General features: G+C 41.7%; 1 protein-coding gene across 6 annotated transcripts in view; it reads left to right on the forward strand.

Moving 5' to 3' along the window:
• The first annotated feature begins 1,142 nt into the window (after positions 1 to 1,142).
• Positions 1,143 to 15,926, forward strand: part of ptpn13 (protein tyrosine phosphatase non-receptor type 13) — a 43,908-nt gene continuing 29,124 nt past the window's right edge. For all 6 annotated transcript variants that reach the window (XM_035184432.2, XM_035184434.2, XM_035184438.2 and 3 more), the window contains exons 1-6: positions 1,143 to 1,505; positions 6,603 to 6,722; positions 9,692 to 9,858; positions 11,696 to 11,761; positions 13,535 to 13,720; positions 13,963 to 14,050. In XM_035184432.2, coding sequence (XP_035040323.2) covers positions 6,608 to 6,722; positions 9,692 to 9,858; positions 11,696 to 11,761; positions 13,535 to 13,720; positions 13,963 to 14,050 — 622 coding nt within the window. In that variant the 5' untranslated portion in view covers positions 1,143 to 1,505; positions 6,603 to 6,607. The remainder of the gene's footprint in view (positions 1,506 to 6,602; positions 6,723 to 9,691; positions 9,859 to 11,695; positions 11,762 to 13,534; positions 13,721 to 13,962; positions 14,051 to 15,926) is intronic.

Below are 15,926 nucleotides of genomic sequence, written 5' to 3' on the forward strand. Positions count from 1 at the left end.
GCATTTTTAACACTGACAGGCTCTGGCAGGCGAAGAGAGAGAGAGAAAGAGAGATAGGCCTTTCACCACAGCCCCCATTGTTTAAAGGCAGCATGTACTGACAACTAAATGCCACTAGATGGCACAAGACATTCCATGAATGTGGGGCAGCAGCTTTGAAGTGCACCATGGGAAGGAAGTGCTCAACAGTGAATTGCTTCCGGACAGCTTGAAATGACTGTCAGGCAACTTTGATGTCATGGGAAAGAAAATATATGATGTCCTTGATGTGCAAATCACATAACACAACAGGAAATAAGATAAAACAACACAAAAATCATAAAACACAACAGCAAATATATAACACAACTGCAAATAAGGAAAGATGGCAGGAAAAGGAAAATAAGAAAACAATGTAAAAAGGAAAACTGAACAACAAATCACAAAACAGTCAGTGACGAGCTTGTCTATAGCAACGACGTTAATGTTGTCGTGTTTTGCGATTTGTGATTGTGTTTCGTAATTTGTCTTTGTTTGGAAATGTGTGTAATGTGATTTGTCGTGTCTGTGATCTGTTGTTTGGTTTTGTGGTGAATTGTTGTGTTACGTGATTTGTCAGATTGTGTGATTTGCCACTATGCTTCTCGATTTAAGGTTGTGTTTTAGGATTTGTCGTTGTGTTTGTGATTTATCGTTGCACTTCAGGGCCATCGTAAAAAAAAAAAAAAACCTAATCTTGACATATATATTTTTTTATATACTTAGTAAGTTGTCAGCTCCTCCTCTCCACATAGTCCAGGGGTGAAGAATAATACATTAGATGATGATGTATCTGATCAGAGGTTTGCATCATCAGCTATTGATTTAAATAAATAAGTTCAGTCACTGGAGGGAAATGGTTCAGGGGGTGAGGAAGGTTTGTGACCTGAACTCACACTGATCAAACCATCTTCTCCATAATCAAACATTTCCTCCCAGTTGTGTGTGTGTGTATGTGTGTGTGTGTGTGTGTGTGTGTGTGTGTGTGTGTGTGTGTGTGTGTGTGTGTGTGTGTGTGTGTGTGTGTGTGTGTTACTATAGAAACGACAGTGGACAGTCAGGTGTCTGGTTACTCCCAGTTACTCCCAGTCACTCCCAGTCAGCCCACGCTCCCCGGCCTGAGGGAGGGGTTATTCGGCTGCTCAGCAGTATCACGGCCGCTCAGAGCCGAGCAGTGGCCGTCAAACACGACTTCTGAGCTCGAGTGGAGATTTTTTTTTATTTCTTTCTCTTTTTTAATCCGGAGCGGCTCGGAGGAGAAAAGCCGCGGTGCAGCCGCTGGTCTCCGTGGGGCCAAGTCACCGCTGGGGACCGGGAGGAAGGACCTGTTGCCCGGCTGTGTTTGTGCGTGACTCCTCGCCCGCGTCGGAGCCAAGATGTTGCTTTGTGGACGGGATGGCGTCTGCTCCCGCTGGTGTGCGCTCACATAAGCCTCGCCGGAGTACGAACATTTCCCCCGCGAGTGTTTCTGTAGCTCGTCTTGTCCGGTAAGTTTCCCATTAGCCGCTCGAAAAAGCACTTCCATGTAAAGTGAATTGTTTTTTAAGCGAAGTTTGGCGTAGCCGCTGTCAGCCATACTCTCTCCCTCTCTCCCGGGAAAGCTGAGGGGCTTGAGTCGGCTGTTGCTGCCGCGCTAAAGCGCTAAAGTCTGTTTTATCCTACGGTAAAAAAAAGAAAAAATTAGCACGGCTGTTAGCCACTTTAACTCTTATTCTCAATGTTTAACCAGGAAGTTCTGCTGTGTGTGTTGTATTGAAGGCACAACAAATGGCATGAAGCATCTTTGCCCACACCAGTGACCCCCTCGTTGGGTCCTTTTTGAATGTAGCAGCCACGAGAGCCCACAACATGGTGTCTACCCAACAAACATCTTCAAAGTTCACTGTCCTGCTTTATTTCTGCAGCCCTGACCAACATGCATGCAGGCACTTCAGAGTCTAAAAGTGTCAGCACTGACTGAAGCTTTTATTGGGGGGGGTTGCAAGAAGCCCGCTTGTTCCCCCTCCCCCCTTCATTACCATAGAGAAGTAGTAAAGTTGACTCAAAAGTCAAAGGTCGGGATGTTTTGTGTGTGAATCTGTGTCATTCAAGACAAAAAGAAGAAATAATGTGATGGAGCGAGATGATCCGCTCCCATCCTGCGTGGCTCCGGTGGAGATGGTGTGAGCATCATCGTAGGAAAAATAGCCAGTGGGTTGGGTTTGTGTGTTGGGTAAAGTGGAGGAAGAAGGGGGGGGGGGAGTCAGAGTGAGGTTTTTCTTTTCTCTTTTTTTTTTGTGTGCAAAACCCTGCTCTGCATGTCACGGTACTCACAGCAACCCTGTGATTAACAGAAATGGAGCGGATGAGGTCGAGACCAAAATGAGAAGTGAGGGCTGTCGGTCCAGAGTTGGGCTGATAATCATGGAATAGTCGTGGCTCTCCTCCTCCTCCTCCTCCTCCTCCTCCTCCCCGTCCCTGGCACTGCTGAGAGACAAAACGTCCAGGGTGGCTTAAGACAGAACCGCTCCATAGCTGGAATATGCAGGGTTCGGTGATGTAATGGGCAATGTTGTGTCCATCGAGGGGGGGCGGGGAAGACCCTGCGTTCAATAGAAAATCTGGAAAAGCGTGTCGGCAAATTGCCTCAGTTGTGAGCGGGGGTACAATTAATGAAAAGCAGCCACTGGGTTTACCCTTTTATTTAGGTGAGTCACCACTTGTGTTGTGCACCATTCCCGCTACTGTTTTCTTTACCAGAAACACGAGGACGGCCCATCTGTAAACACAGCCACAGTGGTTCTACTTGTGTCACGGGAAGAATACATTGAAGGTGGTATTTTAACATCAGGCTCTTAACCTGTGCGTCGGCAGTTTTTACATTTCAGCTGTCCAGTCCTGGTTTGTTGATGTATTCTGAAAACATCACTTCTTACATCATTACTCCTGTTGAAAAGACAGTCAGATCCAGACCTTCCTGGATGCCGTGTGTTTTGAATTTGATTCGTGTGCTCGCTCGCAGCCTGCACAATGCGTTATGATTCTGGGAAGAGAGGTTCACTCAGAGTTTGTCGTTGAATTTTCCTGGCACGTATTGACTTCACCTCAGTGCTGGCACCGGGATCCTCTCCTCGCCAGCTTCTGTTCCAAATGTGTTTGCCAGCTGAGACCACAGTTGTGATGTTTGGAGGATATGAGCAAATTCCTGCTCATATCTTATGTTCTGAGTTATGCTTTTGGAAGAAGAAGTGGAATCTGGTGTGTTTTTATGGGTGATTGCTTCAAAAGTGCAGCTACTCTGGTTTTCAAAAGATTTCGGATAACGGAGAGAAAGATGTATGTGCTTTTCTGGCCTTTTTTTGTTCCAGGCAAATGGAGAAAGGGAACATTGAAAGGAAGCAGAAACTGAAATTGTTTCTACCTTCTGGGTTATTCAGCTGAAGTGCTAGGTTTCAGGTTGTTGTTTTCAGTTCCATTTCGTGGGTTGCAGTTGTGTCTCAGACAGGAAGGTGGGAGGAAAGGAAAAGCTTCACTTAAGTGCGGAGTAAAGAAGGCTATCACGTTTCCAGGATTATTTTCTTTAAAATCCTTGTGACTGACTGTCAAACACTTTGCAGCAGCAGCAGACTTAAGCCATGTTTAGTGTTTTTTTTCCCGCTCTAGTTATAGTGTGGGAATACCTAGGAACAAACATCCCCACTGTTTGAAAAAAGAGGGAGAGAATGAGGCACTGAAGTGGTGAAGGCTGTCTGCTCTCACTGTTTTGGGCCGTTGCCTCCTAAGCCCCCTCAATAATGAGTAGGACCATAGTCCAATGAGAGAGGAGCTGGCCTGCGCAGCAGCCTCAGCGCGGATAAAAAACATTCCACTGTAGGTCTCTGTTGAAATAACAAGGGCCACAAAACAATCGGTCTTCACAGCACCCGCTCTCCCCATTCTCATGGGTAATGAGCAAGATGGGTAGTAACCCACTTCGCCTCACACTTCACGCCTCCAATTGACTAGAATGGTTAACCTGCATTCCTGCATAAACTATTAGTCCTCTGCCTCATTAACTCTCTTCTCCGCTTCACAGGAAGGATGTTGTTTCACATATTTCCTTCAGATAAGTTTCACTGACACCAATAATGCTGCTGAACCATTTATGCGAAGATGCTTTTAGAGGAGTGCCATTCTCAGATTTGTCTCTTTATGCCAACGCAACAAAACTGGTTATGCTGCGTTTCAAAAAGTCACGTCAACTTTGAATTTGTCATCGTATCAACCTCTCTGGACCGAATATCTGAAATAACAACCGTTGGATAGAATTATCTTGGGGTAAAAACTTACTTAATGTGTGGCGAGGCCTCCAAGTGGTGATCAAGAGTCTTTGGCTTCACTTTTGGGGAGCAGTCAGGTCGTCCATCTTTATATACAGCTTATGTGAGGAACATTTGCATGAAGCATTATTGTGGCTAAACAGGACCAGTAGGTCTTTAAGGAGGTCCACCTGCCAGATTTCTTGCCAGTTTTGTGATTTGTTTTGCCAAAAGCATACAGCATGAACCCCTTTTTTTTGTTTTTAGTTTAAAGTTTTTCAATGTACATGAGGCGAAGAGGCACAGAGGTTCCCAGAATGAATGGACTTCTGGTTGACTTGCATACACACACAGAGCAATGTGGTTTGTGCTCTTGTGTGTTCCTGCGATACCAACTGTGAAACGTCTGTGAATAAATGAATCAACAATATATAGTCAAATATGATAAATCACAAACACAAATTCTGTTAGCAGAATGTCAAGAGAACAATATCACAGAACACAGTCAGACACATTTCACTTGTCGCTGTTAAGCTCTTTTTTTTGGTCTCCGAGCCAAATCTGTGCACCTGCCAAGCTCTTGGGTTTTACATTGAAGAAGTGTGGAAACTATTTTAAGGTTGTTGTGGACAGTTGTGCCATAGACAATGAATGATGAACAAATGTTCTCTGGTACTGATCCCACACATGGCTGATGTTTGCTTGCTCTTGCATAAAGTTTAAGACTCGTTTCCTGTCTGGATGTCTTTTCATTTGCTTTGTTTTTGAGTCATGGGCTAAACGTTTTTTTGATTTAAGATGCTGAGTAACAGCTGTGATTAGACAAGTCCAAATATATTCAGTGTTGTGTTTATTGTGGGTTTGCTGAGCTTTTTGTGAGGAAAAAATCCACTTCAAAAGTTCCTAACATCAGAAAAGCTGTCGGTGTTGGTTCATAGCTGGACTGGCCATCAGGGCTACTGGAACAATTCCTATTGGACCCCCACATTAAATGTACAATCCATTATATTTGTATTGGCCATGTTAGTCTCTTTACTGCCCATCTCCGTGTGCTTGTGTTTCAGGCTGTTCATGACACTGTGCTGCCTGCTGCATGCAAGAACTCTCAGCATAGTTTTTTCTGATCACTTGATTTAGGTGCTGTGCAAAAATAGCTTAGGAAAAAAAGGAAAAAACCTGTATTTGCACTGGAGGTTGTGCAGAATTTGGTCATTTTAGTTTGATTTACCACTGTGGAATATGTACACTTAATGTTTTTATGCACATAAAGATTTTCCTCCATAATAGTACAGGCCACCAGGCCAATGATAACTTCCACTAGGCCAAACATTTAAAAAAACCAAATTACAAATGAGACCAATTTCCATATCATGATGCCCTGGCAAAATCATTCTCCAAACCAAGGTAGATAAAGTGCAGCAATGAATCCTGCTCACTATGTTTATGATGTTGCAAAGGTCAAGGGTTAAACAGCTTATTTTTCATGCAATAGAATATTTTCGGTAATTGTTTTAATTGTGAGTGAAAGTCTTTCGCTCGGTGCTTTTTGCGTTTCTGAGCACTTCGTGTTTTGGGTTGTTTTGATAAGTATGATAAACTTGAAAAAATTGTTTAGGAAACACTGACTTTTATGCACGATATGCACTTTATTTTGTCTCAATAGAAGCTCTGAAATGCTGAGACCGTATTTTTGCAATCAACACATTCCTCCTCATGCAAATGAGAAATTGAAGTCACGACAATAAAACACTCTCTTGCTCAACTCACTTAGTTGTCATGGCTCCGACCACACCCATCTTTGAATTCAGCCTTCATTTTGATCTCAACTACGTCTGTCAAGTTTTATTTTTGAATTTTATCCGGTTGTGACACACTAACACTCAAAATAGTTGGAAATTGTTTGCCACTTTGTTGAATGTAACTCATGTAAAGCAGGATGCGTCTCCGTATGCATGTGCAGCTCATGTGCTTGTTCTCCTCCTCGGCTGCAGACAATAATAAGACACTGATGCAGGAGTTCACTTTAGGGCATGAGAAAGAACAAAATGTTGATCTGAACTAGATGTGCCAAATATATCAATGATCCCAACCCAGCCTGGGAAGTTGAATATACAAGTATAGAAGACATACATGATGTGAGGTGCAGATGTTCTCTGACTTACCTTGTGCCAGAGGCTCCCGTCATATAACAGCAAAGACAGCTTGTGCTATTTTCTCCTGTTTTTATGGTTTAAGCTTATTTATGTGTTTGTGTGTGTATTCATTGTCTGGTATAAATCAGTTGTCTCCTTTTCACTCTGTGCACAGGGAAGATGCACGTGTCTCTGGCAGAAGCCCTGGAGGTCCGAGGAGGTCCGCTCCAGGAGGAGGAGGTCTGGGCGGTGCTCAGCCAGAGTGCGGAGAGCCTCCAAGAACTCTTTCATAAAGGTATTGGACATGTGGAATCAAGTCCGCAGAGACGTTTCCGAGAAATGTACATGCACAAAACACTTTCTTACATACACCACTTTCCTATGTCCCACCTTTTTATTTATTTTTTCACAGCCTTCTCTGGAATTCTTCTAACAGTTTTTTAACTGAATAAGAATTGCCCGGTGTTGAATTCCACGAAACGCATTGTGTGAAATTCTATATACTGGATTTAAGGCTTTAAAACGTCTTAAATATGTTAAAATATTACTTATTATATCTTGAATAGGTTTTAGTAGGTCTTAATTTTGTTAAAGTTAATTTAACACTTCTTCTGTCAGGCTTAAAAGTCTACAACACCCCGGTCTGAATTTATCACAGAGCACTCGTCGCAGCCTGTAGTTTACGAGGGTCATTCTCCACTATACTTATTCACCTTACTGTCATTTATGTTGAAGTATAATTCATGGACTTCCATATTCCTTCTGGTCTGTCATACTTGATATACGTAGGTTCTAAAATTTAATTTGTTGCAACCTGCAGGAACCTGGCATGAAGGTAATTGTTTTCTAGGTTAATGTTCATCTTGTTAAAGTCACCTTTATTTTATAGATGATGTCATTCACATTTAAACTGTGCTTTTATTTAATTGTCAGCATCATTTGTAAGATGGTAGTGTACGTGGTTATGTTTTTATCGTCCTCATTAGTCATCGGTCGTCCTTGAAGGCCGAGGGAGATAAAGTTGTGTCTTTGTAAATAAAGGAAACTTCCACAACGGCTGACTAAGAGAAGCGTAACTATGGAGACGTCGGCCAGGATATGAGTCAGGGGCCGTCGCACAACCTCGTGTGTTTATTAAAAGTTAAAGGTGTTGGGGCCGTTTCCATTTGACACATTGGTGCACCTGATTAGGTCGACCTTAAATGAGTCATATAAAATATTCATCATTGTTGACATGGAGAAGTAGCCAAGATCTGACCGTGGGTTTCTGAAGGAATCGGTTTGACCTTAAATTCCACAGTTGTTGACAGATTCCATTAGAGACAATTGTGAGAAGCTGTTGGAATTCCCTCTTATCAGGGTCTAAAGCTTCTTAAATGCTTTTATAATGAGGAGATTCTCAAAAACTGCCTCTGAGACAAAGTTCTGAACATATTGATGACAAGATAAAAGGTTGGATACTTGTGTGTTTTAGATGATTTAATCTGCGCACGACATTGTGCTGCAGTGATTGTGATGGTTAACATCCACCCCCCCTCTTTTTTTCCTCCAGTGTGTAGTTGTGTAGCTATACTGAGCAAATTGTGGCCTCTCGTGTACACGTACAGTTTTAGACTGCTGAGCGAGGCTAAAATTTGAAGAGCAGATGTTGGAACCAGCTATTATATAGTCACCGAGCTATGTAAAGAAGTATGTTTACCACAGGAGTGGATAAATAATGGCGGCCATTTAAACATTTTTCATGTGTTAGATGACCTATTCAGCTATTAACAGTCATGGAGAAGTTGAGTCTTTGCTGGTTTATACTTAAAATAGCGTAAAAACAAGAAATACTGTGTTAAGTTTCCGACTTATAAAGATTTCTTTTTTTGTTTCTGTCACAGTGTGTTGAGTTGCGTTATGTATGGAGGCTAAATTTACCTTTCCAAATATTGTGAGTGGAGTCACCTTGTCGAACACTTAACCATTAGCACACATTTCCCCTGTGGTTAAACAGTAGTGGATAGTTACTGTTTGACTGATTTGTTTGAATAGGTGATGTGTGAACTTTTCCTCTGAAGATTTGTCAGAGGGATTCCTCCTCATGCTCCCATCTGCATATTATGCAGGATCATACAGAAACCAGCACCTTCTACATTTGTTTGTTTCTTTGTCTCCTGTTTATCTCCTCTTCTGTCTGCTCTGCTGTGTTTTTGGAACTCACCGGGGTTATCTGCTTCTCCACATCTGTCAGTCTCTAGTGGCGTGTTTGCCGTGGGAATTGAATGCATGGTGCACAGTGCAGTTTGTCAGCATCTACGTTTGTGGAACGACCTATCACTGTAATAGATCATGATAATTCCCTGCTGCTAATAAGCTCAGATAACGGCTTATCAGGCCGATGAATTACATTGTTACCGGATAAAGAACTTGCAATTGTACACTTGTATGGTACACATTCAAGTCTGATATTTACATTAGTGGTTCTGTTAGATCCTGTATGGTTTCAGTTCAGTTTATCTGCAGAAGATGTTGTTTCATTTGTAATTCATCCAAAAAAACAAAACGTACAGTATTTGCTCAGGCTGAGTCATGAACTTCTGCTCAGCTCTGTTATTGCTTATCCAGAGCCAAAGTGTCGAGTGGGATACACCTAGTAACCCACTCTACTTTTGAGCAGGATCTCCAAATGTTCACTTTGTGTTTTAAACAGGAAACCTGTATTTACATAGTAAATTCCAGGTTTTGAAAGCAGATATTTGGTGCCTCAAATCCCAGTTCGTCTGTTCATTTTTCTGCGCTTCTCTCCGAGCCGAGTATCAGTCGAAGAAAAGAATTTTGCAGCACTGCTCAAACATTCCTTTGTGTATTTTTAAAACATTCTCTGACCAAAGTGCTGGCTGCGGCTTTGTAGGAAAAGAGAATTACGCTGTGTAGCCGTTCCTCTCTGTTTCCATGCCTCAACAGTTATTTTCTTGCAGGCTAAGAAAGCAACATGTGTTTTTGTTTACTTCAGTCATCTTGAATTTCCATAAACTCCAAAAGCCTCTGCGAGAAACATTCACTGTGGTCCGATTTGTCTGCAGTTGCTGCAGTTAGGCAGTTAATGCTTGGACAAAATTGGGTGCTTTAAAACACAATACTTCACTTAAACAGTGAGTGTATGTTTTTGTGATAATGGCTAAGAATCCAAATAATGGAATTCCAACACGTTGTTGTATTTGTTATCCTGTTTTGGTTCCTGATCATATCTCCAGTGGCTTAATAATCTGTTTCCCCCTCCAGACCCTTCAGCCATGGGCTTCATCATCTCTCCCTGGTCCCTCCTGCTCATGCCCTCGGGCAACATCTCATTCACGGACGAATATGTGACCCAGCAGGACTTGAGAGCGTTCACAGCTCCTGAGGTCCTGGAGGGGCTTTCCTTGACTTCAGTCTCGGACATTGAGAAGGTACAAACTTTACACAACCCATGTGGTGACAGAAACTCACAAACTTACGAGTCTTTATTTTTCTAATGCTTCATTATTGTGCATTATATCATCCCACATCTTTTGTAAGTGCGTATGTGTTCAGCAGCACTTTGGGGATATTTTCTAGTTTGAACAGTTCAGTCTAGTTTAAGTTCATTAGTGAAGTTGTTGTCATGTTAAGCCCCTTTCCCTCTTGTCAAAAACCCACTAACTGTCTGCACTGTTTATATCAGCTCCGGCTCCAATCGGCAGTGATGGAGACATAACACCTGTGTGAATGCACCAATTTCTTCTTCTTCTTTTCTTTTGTTATTTTCACAGTGTAGACCCTGATGCTGCACTTTTTCTTTGTGATGTTATGACACACATTGCACTTCAGAGTATTGGTGTGAAAAGCCATGAGCAAAGGCTCCCATGCAGTCTCCTTTTTGGTGGGTTTAGCAGTGTTCTTATACCAAAACATTTTGGTGTAAAAGGACAGCGTATAAAAGTGCACGTACACACATATTTTTGTTGCTTCCAGCTTCCCTACAACTGACATATTTCTTCATGGTTTGTGTTCAATTGGTGAACTGCTTTAACTTTTCTTTCATTTATTATAATTTCATTTGATCTACTATGTCCAATAAATCTTGTCATTATATGCTCTAGCTGCATATGTGTGGAGTTATGGCTGTAGAAGCCCTCTCTTGTTGTGGTGGATGAATTGTGCAACTGCAAGATTCAGAACAAGAGCAACCATATAATTATTTCCTGCAATGCAAGATATGACTTCTTTTACATATCCTCAGAACCACGCCCCCCCCATTCATCCCCGCCCCTCTGGCGGAGGAGCCCAGAGCTTGCATGACTGGATTCCTGTCTCTGGCACGGCCCCACAGACCTCAACACAGATTTGTGCTGAGTCAGTTTTCCAGCCCTGGGCCCGTCTCCCCGGCCGAGTTATTTCAGTGTAGAAAGTATAATCTGTTTCTCTCATTATCAGACACTGGGTAAATATACGTCAGCTGCGAATGCCCCCATTTTTCCTTTCACTTTTTTCATCTTGTGCGGTGGTTATCGCTGCTTTTAAAGGGAGCCTTTTAGGTTTCCACATTTTCTGAAGGCGCGAGTGTGTCTTTAAATTTGCGTTGTGCGATCTGTTCCTAAAAGACCTTGACGACTGTGTTGCATTCTTTGGCAATAGAGGAATTATTCTTTCCTCTACCAAGCTCAACATTCAGGGGAAGTGACTTCTCTCCAAGTAATGAGTGCAGAGTAATAAGGACAGGAAAATGGAAAATGTTTTTGGATTTAGGCTGAAAGCCCCTGTTTTTTTTCATTCCCAGAGAAGAAGAATGAATTCCTTTTATTACACCAGCAGTTAGTGAGCACTGGTCTGTCTCTCTCTGTCATACACATGGGGAAGTTTGACTTATTTCAACAAGGTTCCGTGCCTAGTGAATCTGAATGCATCAAAACCTTTATATTGCTCATCTTTCTATTTCTTTACTTTTTGACCTCAACCAAGGAGGTTAGGTTTTCCCCTCAATCGGTCAATGTTTTTTTCACTTTCTTTAAAATAGCAAAATAGTTTTTTTTCCCCCACATTTTAACAATTTTCCCCAGGAATAATGAATGACTCTTGATGAAAAACATCAGGCACAATCAGTCCAACTCAGTGAGTTTGTGAAATTTGGTGCGGCTTGATTAAATTTAGTGGGACTGATGGGCTTTGGCAGAGGTATGCTCTCTACTCAGGGCCATTCTAGATTCTTTAGAGACCAAGATTGAATGAAGCTGCTGTAACGTAAGTGATGTTTTTTTGTTTTTACAGATGCACATGTACTCTCTGGGGATGACCCTGTTCTGGGGAGCAGATTACGAGATCCCCCAAAGTCAGGTAAATCCTTACTACAGACACTGTCCTACAAATGGATAGAATAGGGAAACATATACATATACAACCTTATAATGATGACGGAAATCAATTCATTTCCAATAAACTCAACAAATGATTTTTGCCTTTATGCTTTCAAAAACTAACTCTTTCACTACATGGTGTCGAATCAACTGGACTGACACTAGGATACGAGACTATCAGGAGGGACCACTTTGTATATTCAAAACTGAAACAGTTAACAATCCAAAGTAAAGGTTTGATAATGTCTCCCATGTTAGTGAGGTTGGCATCAAACAAAACTCAAGTTTGCATTTTCACATCACAATGGCATCATGAAAATGTGCATAGTGTGTAGAATTAGTGTGTGGTAACACACAATTTATAATACTTCAAAGAGTTCCATATTTCAGTCTTACTAATGCAGCCCAAATGCTTCATAACTTTTCTGAAAGCAGCAGTTTCTCAGTGTCGGCCTTTTTGATCTTTATCTGAATATCTCATCTTGATAAGAAAAACGTGCAAGCTCTACGCACTCTGGAACGGATTTGAATGTGCAAAGAGATGGTCTGCTTCACAATGTGTTCATATCTCAGTAAGAGCAAGCCAGGTGTAAAACACAATCCTCACAGCGCGTTCAGATCTGTGAGAAAGTGCCGGCCACAGGTTTGAGACAACATAACTTGCACTCATAGTTATTCATCCGCTTCGCTTTACTTAAGAGCTCAGGCTCAATCGGCTCTGATTGTATCATTTTCTTCAAACATGGCTGTAGTTGTGTTCATGGCAGCTGCAAAGTGTGTAACAATCTTAAAGTCAAATACAACATGTAATCATTTCTGATGCATTCAAACAAGGAAAACAAGTGTCATAAAAGACCTGCATTGGAAACCCTGGCTCTTCAGACACTTTAAGTCTAAAGCTGCTTTCAGTCATGCAACTGAACTCTGGAGATTCTTAGTGAAACAGAGGTTCAACCACTTCCAGCCTCAGCAATGTGGCATGTTTCCAAGGGAAACAGAATGTGTGGGCTGGGTATAGTTGCTGGACAGATTAAAGTGAAGATTTTCAGCTGAGATTGGACTACTCAAAAGTGAGTTTCTAAAAAAGAGAGTGATACTGAGATGTGAGATAGTTGTAGAAGACTTGTAGCCTCCACAAACACCTCCCTCTTATGTTTGGTCAGGAGATGGAGGATCAAAAATATTAATTCTTTTGGAAATGAAAACACTGTGAAAAAAAGGAGTATATATATATCTTGGCAATACTCTTATTCACTCTACAACACCAACCCCAGAGTCAGATATCTACTCGGAACCAAAGCCAAAAAATCCACATTAATGCTAAAATAATGAATTGTACCCTTTTTTTTGTGTACAAGGCAAAGTATCTTACGTAGGAGAAGAAAGTAAATTTTACGAGAATAAAGTCATAATTCAGAAGAAATTCATAATATTACAAGAATAAAGTTGTACTTTAAGTGTAAGAATCTTTAATTATATAATATTCAAGTGGCCCTAATAATCCGTAGTAGTATTTAAGCACTTGGAGAGAAGTCAATTTATAATATAAAATATGTGGATTTGATTGAGTAGGTGGAGATTTAAAGTAGGTGGTGGGTTTGTGCCATGTTGGCAAGGATGAACTCTGCCTCATTATCTGAACCCAAAGAAATCAGCATGATAATACAGATATCAGCCTCAGAGATGCCTAAGACTCAACAGTACATTGTGCTCTCATCGCTGTGTGTTAACTGTGATTTTATTTGTGATGTAGCCTATGAAGTTGGGGGAACACCTGAACAGCCTGCTCCTCAACATGTGCGATGACGTCACATTAAGTCGAATGTCGCTGCGCACGGTGCTGGACATCTGCAGCAAACACATCCGCAACTCCACCTGTGACCCTCCCTTCTCCTACATCAGAAAATTGGTCCGCTTGGTACTGGGCAGCCTTTCTCAGGTACACACTTAGGTCATGGAACTACAACACAACACTCAATTGTCTATTTTATGTTTATTTTAGCATCTTCCAGAAAACCTGCAGCTCAAGGTTTTCCCTGCGAGTTATCTGCTGAGATAATGGGGCTAGTGATGCTAGAACACGATTTCAGGATGGATGACTGTCGAATGGAAAAAACTCTCTAACCTCCTATCTTTGTTTTCATTCCCTCTACTTCCACTCTCTTTGTCTTTTTTCCTCAGCTGGACGGTCTGTTGACTGATAGAGAGTCTCTTCCGGAGCGGAGTAAAGAGATTCGAGAGAGGCTGAGGGGAAAAGGTTTACCCTCGGGTAAGATGAGCTTGCACTCGCACACTCAACACAGAGCAACTAGATCTGCATTTACTTGGGGTCATGTATAAAGGAAGTTTTTAATGGTGTAGAAAGTCGATTTATTTATACAGTGATTTTAAATCTATTTCCTGCCAGTAGTTCATGATAATGGTTTCTGCGTAATACAAAGCAGGTCACACATATGTTTCCTTATCTTCATGTCAGTGACAAAACGTAACAGAGCCTAGAACCAGAACAAGTCACCAGACTCTAGATAAGTAGGTTTTATTGAGATAATGTTGAGAATATTTAACGTGATGTTTAGGTCAAAAATAAATTGAGGCTTTGATCAGTTGACGGTGTGTGGTTGGATATATTGTTTATATATTAAAAGTTGGATCTACATGCGTTCCCGGTTGTCAAGCTATTCATCGCTCACGTCCTGGCTTTCTGGAGGGAAAGATTTTAAAAGTAGACAAGGAACAGCAGCAGTACAACCTTGAATCGCATTTAATTCAGGAAAATATGACCAAATCCTCCCAGTGGTTTTCTGAGAGAACTCCGGCATTTTTCCAGGCCGTGGAGCGGAGAACACAGAGCGAGCATGGCTATATTCCCGATTATGTAAGCATGGCATGGCATTGATTACAGATGCATATTTTGGAGTCACCAGTGAAGCTGCTGCTGCTGTTTGTATCAGTGCTTTGTCTCTGCGGCTGCAGCCCGCCTTAGGGAAAGTACATGCAAAGAGCATTACTCAGTTCTTGAGCGTCTTTCTTCTCAAGGAGCGGCTCCTTCCCTTCTGTATTCCAGTGCTTTCAAGTTGTAATTGCTGCTAGGGGAACTCAGTCATTGTCTGTTGTTTTTTTCACGATAGATATTTTTATGTTTGCCAGTTCATCGCCGCTGTCTTCCATATGACGGCAACACCCCACTCGCATGAGCTGAAAATCTTGTGGCAACAGTTGACTTCTTTGAAAAATAAAAGACATCCTGTTGTGATGTTTTTTGTGTGCCTTGTGTGCCTCCCTGGGTTTCTGGAGGACGCTCCATCTTTGATGTGTTAAGACTGAGCATATGCTTTGTAGATTAAACCACCACATGCAGCATTTTTACAGGACCTAGCGTCTCCCTCTGCTCTCTCATTTCTGCATCCCATCGTCTTGTTTTTTGCTCTTGTCATGCACATGTTGGCCTCCTGAGCCGTCATTGGTGGAGTTTATACAGTCACAGAAATCCACATTCATTATTTAGTAATAAAAAATAAAGGCGTGATTGATGGGCTGGATGATTTGTTATTGTGGCACAGTCTAATCTGTTCTGTTGTTTGTTTTTAGGTAATGGGGGGTAAATAAGCTACTGCACAAAACAGACGTGCAGACACAGTAGGAACTCCTTAAACATCATGTTTCTTAAATTGCCTTTTCTTGTGCTTTTGTTGGTTTACTTCATAATTTACTTTGTCTTATTGAACACTGATGGCAGCTACATTGCATCCTCATGGGGCTTCATAACAGAAACTTCCTATTGCTGCTTCTGATTCTAATCAGTTGCCATCTAATCATTTGAATGACCGTGCAGCATTTGGTTAGGGCCTGAGATAATGAAATGAAAATGTTGAGTTGAATTCAAGAAGGAAGTTTCTGAAACAACGCTCTTGGTTTCAACACAGGATCACAACAGTGGAAGGAAGCATTTATAAACATGTGGTTGTGGTGCTGCACAAAACCATTACATGTTATTTAATCAGAAGGGGGGGGCCACGTCAGCCTGGTCACTCGTTTGCATTGTCTGCTGTATCCCTTTTTACGCTCTGATTGGGGAATCTGAGGACGTGCTGAATGCCTACCCAATTATTCATTTACAGTAGCAGCACTGAATCTTTCAGTAGAGG

The sequence above is a fragment of the Hippoglossus stenolepis genome, chromosome 18, assembly GCF_022539355.2.
Source record: "Hippoglossus stenolepis isolate QCI-W04-F060 chromosome 18, HSTE1.2, whole genome shotgun sequence".
NCBI lineage: Eukaryota > Metazoa > Chordata > Actinopteri > Pleuronectiformes > Pleuronectidae > Hippoglossus > Hippoglossus stenolepis.